The 12,049-nt window shown below is 41.5% G+C and overlaps 1 protein-coding gene across 5 annotated transcripts in view; it reads left to right on the plus strand.

Moving 5' to 3' along the window:
* Window positions 1–11,621, plus strand: part of sorcs3b (sortilin related VPS10 domain containing receptor 3b) — a 79,878-nt gene extending 68,257 nt beyond the window's left edge. For 3 of the 5 annotated variants that reach the window (XM_049737087.2, XM_049737088.2, XM_049737085.2), the window contains 11 exons: window positions 294–407; window positions 508–679; window positions 3,086–3,272; window positions 3,539–3,672; window positions 3,903–4,026; window positions 4,205–4,317; window positions 4,919–5,053; window positions 5,191–5,290; window positions 6,076–6,181; window positions 6,273–6,433; window positions 7,999–9,125. In XM_049737087.2, coding sequence (XP_049593044.1) covers window positions 294–407; window positions 508–679; window positions 3,086–3,272; window positions 3,539–3,672; window positions 3,903–4,026; window positions 4,205–4,317; window positions 4,919–5,053; window positions 5,191–5,290; window positions 6,076–6,181; window positions 6,273–6,433; window positions 7,999–8,063 — 1,411 coding nt within the window. In that variant the 3' untranslated portion in view covers window positions 8,064–9,125. Of the gene's footprint in view, window positions 1–293; window positions 408–507; window positions 680–3,085; window positions 3,273–3,538; window positions 3,673–3,902; window positions 4,027–4,204; window positions 4,318–4,918; window positions 5,054–5,190; window positions 5,291–6,075; window positions 6,182–6,272; window positions 6,434–7,998; window positions 9,126–9,392; window positions 9,507–10,372 lie in introns of those variants that run through there. The other 2 variants (XM_068652608.1, XM_049737086.2) reach the window with 2 other exon arrangements.
* The last annotated feature ends 428 nt before the right edge of the window (window positions 11,622–12,049 follow it).

A 12,049-nucleotide genomic window follows, 5' to 3' on the forward strand; every position in this document is an offset into this window, starting at 1 on the left:
CAAGAGTCGCAAATATGACCGCTTTTTTTGACTCTAATTATAGTGAGAACTTTTTGTCGCTCCTCTGCGATTTGCAAATAGCTTATTAGAATACAATTAATAATGAATTGCCCAATTAATTTTAAATGTCTGTCAGAAATTCTGTTTGATCGGGCTTGTCTGACAATCTTGTCGCTATTTATGGCGTTAAAATATGCCGCTATGAAACAATTATAAAATCTTCCTCGTGATGCTTGGGTTGTTTGGCAGGCTTTGTAAAAGTTGTCCTGCTTTTTTTTTTTATCCGTGCGCAGCGACTACGGCTGGGAACGTCGCACCGATGGGAAGTGCTCCCCCGCTTTTTGGTTCGATCCAAATGGCACGGCAAAAAGTTGCAGCGCGGGCCAGAGTTTCCTCAACAGCACCGGGTCAGTGTTCCCTTACAGCAAGTCCATCAAAAAATAAATTGGAAATGAGACACGAATTCAGCACAGGTTAATCGTCATTGTCATCGGTTTGCTTTCTTAGGTATCGCAAGGTTCTGTCCAATAACTGCAAAGAGGTCGGACGGAACGTGTACTCGCCAAGACGACAGGGGTGTCGCTCCAGACCGCCCCGAGGCCTTCGCTTGACCACCGGCAGCGGCGAGCTCAGCGCCCGCGCCGGAAGCAACGTGACGTTCATGGTTCATCTCCAAGACGTAAGTTGCCGTTTGACACAATTTTCCTTGTTTTGTAAAAAAAATGATAATTATAAAAAAAATGATTTTACCTTAGTCACTACTAGAGGACATAATGCTCCTCTCACATCAGTAACCTCTTTCAAAAATCTTTCGAAGCAAAAAAAAAAATGTTGGCTCTCTTGGACTATGTTGTTGTAATGCAAAAATCCAGCCTAGGGGGCGCCAGACGTAACATATACGTAAGTATGATGTCTCATGTTTGCCCGGTTCGTTATGCCTGTTGACAACTTCTAATTACCAAGTGCAAGCAAATTAGAATCTCCGATTAGCATCGCTAATTAGCCTTATGCACAGCGCAGCTCGGGATGAGGTGCTTTGAGTTAATCAGGTCAAGTAACTTGTACAACTAGTAAAATGACATCTAAATACACACAGCAATGTCATCGGTCCATTCATAGCTCACCTGTGTTTTTGCTGCTGCTATTTGCCATATGTGCCCAATTAGGACTCTTGAACGTTTACGTGAAGAAGATGAATGCTGTCACGTTTGAGCACTCCACAATAAATCTTGTCTTCATCAAAGTTCACTCCCTCCAAGCATTTACTATAAATGAGAGGGAAAAGGCAAGTTGTAGTCATTATCTCGGTGAAGGTCGGCGTGGATTGATGATGTGTAATTAAAGTGAAAAAACACCCGTACACATGGTAACGCCATGCGGCTTTGTCTATCATGAATAAACATTAGGGATCTTTTTAGCAGCCATTGATTATATTTTGTTCTGAAAGTAAGAGTAAGGAGCCGGAGCATGCGGTGTGAAATTGCTTTGTTTCCTTTTCACTTTGAAAATGTAGGCAGCATCACTGCGCAACATGAAATTTGGTAGGCTTGTCTAAAATGACTAGAGCCACAAAAAAAATCTCAAGAACCCACACATGACAATATAGAAATAATTATTTCTAAATATGAATTTTCAAGCATGTCAAGACCTAAATGATAATTAACAAAGTGATGTAACTATTGCGTCTGTGACGACGACTAATAATTAATGTTGTGGTGTTGTGAGCAAGCCTTTGTTTGGCCTCTTGTGGAAACGCATCTGGTGGCAGCCAACTGTGTTTTCCTTATGACCGCATTCAGCGTTTTGATTTTTATTTAATAATCTTATTTTCTGGGATATTTTCCTTGCAGCACAGATCTGGCGATCTTTTTTTTTTTTTCTTCTCCTTTGGTTTTTGTTCACTGTTCAAGTGTGCAAATATTACCAAGATACTTGGGCGGGAGGGAAACGTCCCTATTTATTTATTTATTTATTTATTTGATTGATTAATTTATTAAAGAGAATATTATTAGGGTTGGAGCTGTAGGGTTTGCCAAGGCCCTCTTGGAATCGTATTCTGATCAATGAATGGCCCTATTTTTTGGGGGGGAGGGGGTTACCCTTTATTGAAATTAGATTTTTGTTGGAGAATTTTCTTTGTATTTAGTATGAAATTGAAGAGGGAGTCTGCTGTTTTGGTTGGAAGCAACAATTTGACCAAACTGCGGGGCTCATATTTTGACAAATTCCAACTCTGTTTTTCACCCAAGCTAGCCCAAAATAGAAGTTGGGCAGATGATTTGACGGATGATTGACACTCAACTGCCAAGCGCTTTCCACCTCTGCCATCATCTAATGTTGGATGAGCAGGTCGGCAAAGTTTGATGATGATCATTTCAGGGATTCGCCAGTCACTAAATAGAATAAGTTCTGAAAAAAAAATACTACTGAACAATTAATTGAATTGAAATTGACATCATTCATTTATCAAAAAAATATATAAATAAAAAAATATGGGAAGAAATAATTGCATATTGTCTCACAATCACAACATTTGTACATATTTTCAGTTTTTTTCTTAAAAATGCGACAGCCTTAGAATAAATTAGATCCACACAAAACTGTTTGTCATGTCAACAAGCAGCCTTTTGGGCACACTCCAAATTTTGTTGCATACGTAAATGAGCCACAACTGGAAGCAGGTACACCAGACAGATGGTTGACACGCAATTGCCAAGATTTTGACTTTGATTTCATTGGATGAGATTTTACTTTGATCAGGTGGTTCCATGGCCCGTTCAGCTCTGTTTGCAATTTTAATTACTTGAGGGGGGAAACGGGAAAATATTTCCTTGCTGCCGCTGATTTAACCGTAAAAGACAGCAGCGAATAATAAAGCCTTGAGATACTTGGAAAATACTCCAAGCCATTTCGAGTTGTATTTTCTGACTCGATTGCCTGTCATCGTGTGTGTGTTAGCAGCGACAAAGCCTTTGTGACACACCTGAAGGGACGACTCGGGCCGAGCACTTTAGCGCCGCAGCGCATGGACGTGCTCCATTACAAGGCTGACAGGTGTTGCTCCCCCTCCCCGCCCCCTCCTCAGGGAGACTCGCCGAGGACCAGCGTCCAGCTTGACTTCGGCGACGGCATCCGGATCACTTACTCCAACCTGAGCCGGGCCGACGACGGCATCCAGCACGCCTACCGAGCCACGGGGATTTACCGCGTGACGGCGGCGGCCGAGAACAGCCTGGGATCCGACAGCTGTGTGCTCTATCTGCACATCACCAGTACGCCAAAAATCAAATACTCACACATTGTCTCTTCTGCTTTTCACTTATTCATCGAGTACTTTTCAGACTTGGGAAGTAGCTCCGGTGTGCTGGCACAGGTTTGGGACCTGTAGTGGAAGGCGCCATGTTATTTGATGTTACAAATAATAAATAAATGAGTGCGGGAGACTCGCGATTACAAATACGTATGACTGAATACTATTCACTGGAATAATATATATAATACTAACCCGGACCTTAATTTACATGTGTTGCTACCACAGGTCCAGTTGAGCGAGTGTACCTTTCAGTTCCTCTGGTGGCCTCCAGGGGCAAGGAGACCAATCTCACAGTGATGGTTTGGCCGAGTCACATCAGGACGTTGACTTTCTTCTGGTGGATCGGCAACAGCTCAGAGGTGACAAGCTCCGCCTCTGCAAATACATTCGGCCCGTGTTCAGCTGCACCGCCTCCCTTTGTCGTCTGACAGTATTAGAGATGTTTGGGGATTATATATTTTTTTTATTTTTTAAAAGCCTCAGGCAAAGGTTACCCCAATCAGCTGGTGATCATGGTCACCCCTGGCCCCCCACATAGCTCCGCCCCTGGATGTGTTATTGTCTTTCTGTTGTTTTGTTTCTAACACAGCCTATTATAACGCTGGATGGGAGTATCTCGTACACGTTCCAGAAGGAGGGAACAAATAAGGTCACGGTCCAGGTGGCTTCTGGAAGCACGGTGCTGCAGGATTCCAGGGATATCACCGTTAAAGGTTAACGTGCAACTTTAATTGGTGACATGAATATGCAACATATGTGGTCTACTCGCCGACGTGGATGAAATGTCACAGCGAGCAAACACGGAAAATCTTGACGCCAATTAACTCCGGCTTTTGGGAAAATGAGTCAAATACTGGCGGTGGAAACAAATGGTTTGTTTTTGTTTGCTAGAGTTTTTCAGGTCGCTGCTGCTGTCCTTTTCGCCGACGCTTGACGAGCACAATCCTGACATCCGCGAGTGGCGGGAGGACATAGGCCGCGTGGTGCAGACAGCCCTGTCACAGGTACGTCAACCCCCAACCGCGACTCGCCGGACCAGCCGTACCTCCCTGGGTCATTAGTCTTTCATGTTTCATGGGCTGTGACGGAGATCTTGCCTGTTTTTTGGAAGGCTTCTTTTCTTACTTTATTTGTGATGACAGCAAGCAGACGTTGGGTACATTTCAATGGCCGGCAAGTTGAGTACCAGCCAGCTTTTACCGAGTGAAACTGATGAGAGGAAAAATGCAGAAAGTCAACTTGACAGGCTAGACAAAAGGAGGATTTGAGCCTAGAAGAGACGGATGGATGAAAATGCTGTGGAAGAGGTGCAAAAGGAAGTTTTTGTGACTTTGTCAAACCACAAAAATGCATAATTCAGGAAGCAGACAACTTTGATCAAATAGACCGAGGCAGCAAAAACAAACCAGTGCGACAACAGTAATTGTCCGCCAGAGGCTAAACTTGTTTGCTGTCCAGTGGGCTGCAGAAAACATCAAATCGAAAAGATTAAACAGAGATTTTTCTTTTTGAGACTATTCGCCACAAAATAAGTGGATCTGCCTCGCAGTTTGGAGGTTTTGGGATTCAAAGTGCAAAATAAATGACGTCATTTTTTGTTGTCAGGTTGCTGGCGTCCCCACCAGTCAGTTGCTGGTGTCTTTGTCTCCTGGACTTCCAACCACGGCGGAGCTCTTCATCCTGCCCGATGTGCTCACGCCAAATGAGCACAAGAGGCAAACGCGGGAGGAACTGCAGACGGTAGGAGGAACATATATATTATTATTATATATTATTATATTCATATGTATATTATATTATAAAGTAAAATAAATATATATATATATATGTTTTGCCACTCGCAGTGCTTCACTTTTTTTTTTAATGTTTCTAAACAGATATCTGACATTTTCGTCAGCCTCCTCAACCAAGGCCTGGTCCACTTTGAGTTGAAGGTTGGCACTCGTGTCAGCGTCTACATCACTCAGCAAACTTTGGGTACGTCGCTCTCTAACGGCACGTCCGCATACTCGACTTTCAGCCGACACAACGTGCGCATCACCGCGCACCTCTTTCTTTCTTATAAGTCGTCGATCGATGACATGATGGACGGAAAGGCGTTCGAGACCGCCGAGGTCACGTCGTCGTTAGCATATCGCGAAAGCACGTGAACGAGGTCCTATGTGGCTTTACCCTTTTCATCCGCCGATGGATCTGTCTTCATTTGTGTCGCCGTTCAAAGGCCTGCATCGCCTTTTAAGATGATCCCCAAAAGGTCACGCTTCATAGTCCTTCCTTAAGAAGAGCGAGAGGAGGGGGACAAACTTTGAGTATAGCACGTCAGCATTTAAAAAGCCATGACAGTGCAACATGACGGACCCCGGGGAAAGCCTGCGGACAGCCGAGATGTTCCTTTTGCACCCCGAGGAGGTCAAATGGTGTCCGGCCCAGAGTGACAGATGTGATGAGTTGATGCATTTGTTTTTGAAAATTAGAACACCATCAATCTCATGTTTGTGTTGTGAAGATATTGCTGCATCTTCAAGCAATGCTGGAATAATCGATGGTACTCCCTCACAGCAGCCAACGGAGAAAAGCAGATAGGGAAAGAGCTAAATGTATTTAAAAGACAATATAAATAAAATATTACAATCATAAAATTAAAAGTTATAAAATATTTTTTAAAAAATCTGCCATAAGGACATTTCTAATTATTTCTGCCCATCTGCACAATATTATTGAATAAATCTAAAAAAATATTTTTTTTTAAATATATTCTCTAGCGCCGCTAGTGGATTCCAGCACCCTCCACAGCGGGTCGGCCATGTTGGTGATGATCTGCGTGGTGTTTGTGGGCTTAGCGGCCTTCTTCATTTACAAGTTCAAAAGGTAAGCCCCCCCACCACAAATTTGGAAATCTCATCCTCCTTTCTTATCAAATCCTCTCACGGTCATCCTGCTCTGTGCCCGTCCAAAAAAGGAAAATCCCTTGGATCCACGTGGAGACGGAGGACAGTCGGGAGAAGGAACCCGAGATGATCAGCACGGTCAGTCAGAAGGACGACATGTCCAAAGTCAACCTCGCCAACTTTCCCTCGGAGAAGGACTTCACGGAAAAGCAGATGGACGCCAGGAAACGAGGTACACCTGTTTTCTCTTGAAACGCCATCACTTGGCAAACGACAGCGTGGACGCCGACGTGACAGCGTGAAATGGAGTGCGGGAACGTTCGTGACACGTTAATATGGGATTTCGAGTGAAGCTGTCGCCGCAAAAGGCTTACGACTGTCATTTAGTCAAAGCGTGCTCGCTCTCAAAGTACACCTGCTGACTCTCAAGCAGGGGTGCGCAAACGTTTGAAATTTGACCCTTGTAATCCTGACAGCAGTTAAACAAATGTAACCAAAGTGGGATTAAAAAAAATAAATAAAAATACAATATTCATTACATGTTTAATAGGAAAGAAAATTGAAATCAGTTCTTCTATGTACACAAAAAAGATAAAAAGTCTACATATTTTATAGTTCAACATCAAAATTATGTAAAAAAAAAAAAATTGAAATGGCACGGACATGGAAAAGCAGCTCGCGAGAATGACTAAGAAGAAAAAAGGGGAAGGAAGCTTGGGTGCTCTCACCACTGAGGTAGACGTGCTAGGCATAAGCATCATGCTGCCCCCTAATGAGATCCAATACATTAAAAAAAAAAAAAAAAAATCTTAGCAATGCTTACTTTTGATTGACAGAGAGATTCATTTCATTCTTCTCACATGACATGAAGGCTCCAGACTTTTTTTTTTCTTCACACCCTTTGTAGTGCTGCTTCTTTCTTTCCAAGCGGTCGCCAAAGTGAAACCAAGCGACTGTTGTTGACGAGATTTTTTTTTTTTCCCAGGCTCGCAGGGTGAAAGACATTTAATTTTCTTTTTTTTTTTTCTTTCTTTTCATTAAATCCCTCAAGTCTCACTTTGAGTCTGCTTTTGAGATGGAAGTGTTTCCAATCAGGTGTGCCAGGAGCGTCAGATCCATCATCGGCTCACGCGGTTGCAGGGTCGCCCCTCGGATTACCAGACGATTAATAGCTCAGACATTAAAAGTGCTTCCTTTATTGCTGTCATCCACAAGAAACAGGTGGATTTCAAGTGTTGGAATGCATTTAAAAAGTAACACAAAATATTTTTTTAAATGGCATTTAATTTGTAAAAAAATTATATTTAAAAAATTTATTTCATTGGCATTTTCACTCTTTTTTTTTTCATTTTTTAAATCAGCATCCAAACACAATCAAGGACAGAAATATCTTCATGACAAACCACATCAAGTCAAGGATGAGGAGCTCGGTAGATCTGTAATTATCTTTGTTTAGTATGTTTCATGTTTTTTCCCCCCCTACTCTGGCGTGACTATCTTTGTGCTTTTTATTTTATACGCTATTATTACAGTCACTTTATAAATCTTCATCCTGACCTTAAGTGTGCTCACCACTGCGAGATTGTCAAGTTTCACCTTTCAAATGCGCCTGCGTCTGCACAATCCCAACAGCCTCACTTACATTTATCCCCCCGACCTCATGGGCTCGCTTTCAGCGACTAGTCGGTAGGCCACGCCCCCTCTCCGTTTCCATTTCTCGGCTTGACGTGCGGGGGAGAAGTTGTGAGCTTCACCTGTAATGACTGTTGCATCATTATTTGTCTTCCTCCTTTTCAGGATCGATGGGGAGAAATATGGACAGAATTGTAACGAGGGAATATCCAAACTGTACAAACGTCTAAAGACACACACACTGTAACCCAGTAAGTACACAATGTTGTGTTTCAATTGTGCTGCAATTGTGTGCTTTGTCGGCTTCTCTTTTTGATAATAGTTCCTTCATGCTGATAGTCGCAATCGTTTCGAGTCATGGTTTCACACTTCGAACAAATAGAGTTGAGTAACAACTTTACAGTACTTAAGGATAAAGATTCATACGCCAGGCGAGACTGTAGAAAGTATTTCAGGGAAACAAGGTATTTAGTGGGGAAAAGTATTTAGAAAAAAATCTTTAGATGTGGTTAGGGTTAATAAATATAGTCAAATTAAAATATTTACTGGGCCAAAAACGCATATGACAGTGAACCCGTTTATGTTTTACAGAAAGTTTTTGTCTGAGACGCTAGCTCCCTGTTTTTAAATTAAGAGGCAAAATGTGTTTAACTGTTTATCCCAAACACATAAAGCATAACAAAATTCAACCAAATCATGAACCGATGTCTAGCGATTGGCTGCTAACATAGCAAAACAGATTTCCATAAACCAGCTGTACTATTCAATTGTTTGATAGCAGTTTTCTATCAACGAGTAATTCACCAATGTGAGCCCGAAGGCACTTAGGAGGCCAAGTGTAGCTTCAACACACGTGAACAAGAATGACAAAACAGCTTGAGAGCTGAATCTGCAGACATTTTCTAACTCAACAAGTGTACATAAAATCAAAAGAAGGAATGTAAATCTCAAAACTTCATTTGAACTCATTCATTGTTTCCATGTCCAATGTCTCACTAATCAACTACTGTCAGCATTTTTACACTAGCATGCCCTAATTAATTGTAAAAAAAAAATATATAAAATATATTTAAGAGTATATTAGGGTGAGCAATTGTTCTCTGTCGTAGTGATTTTAAAGCTTTCTTGGCACATGAAATAAACATAAATGAAACACCTTGTTCTATAGTCCACTTGTGCAATGGCCAAGCAACGTGCATGATCTCTATTACCGATGACTTTTTGTGTTTGTCCTTTTTCTTACTGTGAGTACATTTTGAAACCGTTCAGAATAAATGTATTTTTATATGGCACCGTTTTATTTCCCTCTATTCTGCAACTGATGAGAGCTATTTAGATATGTCATTGTTTTTGTCAATGAGATGACATGGTTCAGCAATAATAATGTCAAAAATAAATTTCTAACAAACCATATCAAGTCACACCTCAAAGTAAAGGTCATGGTGAGGACTCTTCAGATCCGCAATTGCTTTGTCAATGAGATGATGTGAAGATCGAAAAACATGTTTAAATGTTTTTGGTTTGTTAAATAATGACTTGTCTCTTTGTTTATTTACCAGGAGCAACCTGAAGGTGTTGTACTAAGCCTGACTATTTTGAACTGTTCATAATTTCTTCCTCCTTATCGAAGGCCCCACTTCCAGCTGAAGAAAACTTTTTATGATCTCTTTAAAGTGCTACTTTCTTGTGTAATTTCCTGCTAAAAGCATCTGAGTTATATGACTTGAATATTACAGCACTCAACGTCAACTCTGTTTAGTCATCTAATTAGACTCAAATCTTGCATCTAAATTCAGGTCTATCCTTTATATTTCAGATGTAAAAAAAAAAAAAAAACATTTGACTTCCCCTCCACGATTCCTCAAAATATTTTCCTCACGTCAAAAAGGCTAAATTAACTCCCACACCGAATTGCCCTGCAGCCTTTTGTCGTCTTGCCACTCTAAACATCTCACACCAATCTTCATCACTCCCGTTTGCCATGTGCGCCCTGGGAGCCTTCTCGTAGACACCCTTGCTCTCTCTGTCCCTCTAACTGCTTGGAGATGTGCTGGCAGAGTGCAATCTAATTGAACGGCGACAACAATCGCTAATGGATGCTCGGCCGCCGTAATGTCGCACTCGATGAAAGGAAACACGCTCATCAATTCCGCATTGTGGCGCCGGGCGATTGCTGCGGGTTATTGTGCGCGGGACATTAGTCATTCAAGGTGCGACTCGCAGACTTTCTCCCCGGTTTCTTCCCGGGGAACGGGATAATTAATTTGTCGCGCAGCGGGAGAGTCAGTGGTAGTGTTGGCTCGTGAGTGAACGATTCGTTCAAAAGAAGAGATCTTTTAAGTGAACGAGAGTGAACGTTCTTTTTTCAGTTCATATGATTTCAACCAGTAGGTGTCGGTAATGCGCATTGAAGCTGGTGCCACCTCGCCGTAAAACAAAACAAAGAAGAAAATGACGTTACTTCCTGTTCACGAACGAGTCGTGAATTGCATTTCCCGTTTACCAACTGAACAGACTTGTGAGTGATTTGCATTTCCAGTTCTTCGCGAGAACGAATCAGCGAGGGAACGAATCCTGACTTTCCCGTTCGCGAACGAGGCAGTGGGTGAACTGCCTTCCTTCCCGTGCATCAACGGATCAGTCAGTAAACGTGTTGCGTCTCCTTCCTGGCGTGAACTATGTAAGCCAGAATGTAGACTTTTAGCTTTTTCACCAAGCTAACGGCTAACTTTATTGCATGAAGGGATGCGCCGTTGTGCCAAAACGGGGAGATTATGCTTCTCTTTGGGTAATCTTGATTTTATAACACTTATGGTAGTTTTTAAATAACGTGTATGCATATATACGCCTAAATATTGTTATCCAATCTATCTACTGCAATTTTATATTAGATTGCTGGTTTGAAATTTACTTTTAATATGATGATTTTTTTATTTTTTTTAATAAACATTTATGTTAAAACTTGTCTGGTGTTTTATTCCTTGTTTTTATATTCGCCAATTAAACCATAAAAATGTTGACCATGATTTTTCCCTAATGAAATGGCCTGTGATTAGGTACACCTGAAAATGCCGGTGTACCTAATGGAGTGTCCGAATGACGTCACCGATCAAACAGCCAATCAGGAGGTGGGGGTGAGGGCGGTTGTGGCACTTTTCACTTTCGCTTAATCTTTTTCCCTAATAAAATGGCCTGTGATTAGGTACACCTCATGGACAGTTCAATTGGTAGGTAAAAAAAATATATATCAATACATAAACAAGAAAGTGTAGCGAACGATTCGGTGAACGATTCATTTGAACAAATTTCTGCAGGCTCCTGCAGAACGTGAGGATGAACTGATCATTTGAATCAGGTGTGTTCAACGAGGGAAACTTGGAAAACATGTAGGAATGCGGCCCTCGAGGACTGGACTTGGACACCCCTGCCTTACACTGAGTGCCAAAAGTCCCAATGATCGTGAGCAGCAGGGGGGGCCCCATTTCAACCCCTTACACTGAGTGCCAAGCAGGGAAGAAATGGGTACCATTGTTATAGTCACTGGTATGACTCGGCAGGGGTTTGAACCCACAACCTCCCAATCTCAGGGCGGACACTCTCCTCTTAGGCCACTGAGCTGGTAAACACTTGTATCGTAGTATAACATTTATAGTCGTTTTTAAATAACGTGTATACCTATATACGCCTAGATATTGTTATCCAATATATCTACTGCAATTTTATATTAGATTGCTGGTTGGAAATTTGCTTTTAATATTATTATTTTTAATAAACATTTGTTAAAACTTGTCTGGCGTCTTATTCCTTGTTTTTATATTCGCCAATTAAAACATAAAATCAGTAACTGCTTTATATGACAATATGTGTAGGTACACTACACGAGGTTAAAAATAAAAAAAGAGAATAAATAAATAAAGGGTTAGCACAACAAAAGCATTTCCTCGCACCTGGGATCGAACCAAGCTCTTGCCAAGCAAGAGCCCGAGTCACTAACCAGTGGGCTATTTCGACCGGCAGTCTACAATAGCTTGCACTGTTTTGTACGGGCGATGTGTATTCCAGTTCTTTTAAGTGAACTGAATCTTTAGAATCGGTTCACTCAAAATATTTGTTCAAAGGAATCGTTCACCAAATCGTTCGCTACACTTTCTTTATTTAATTATTTTTTTATAGTAGTTTTTAAATAACGTGTATACCTATGTACACGTGTACGCAA

This window comes from Syngnathus scovelli, chromosome 12, assembly GCF_024217435.2.
Source record: "Syngnathus scovelli strain Florida chromosome 12, RoL_Ssco_1.2, whole genome shotgun sequence".
Classification (NCBI taxonomy): domain Eukaryota; kingdom Metazoa; phylum Chordata; class Actinopteri; order Syngnathiformes; family Syngnathidae; genus Syngnathus; species Syngnathus scovelli.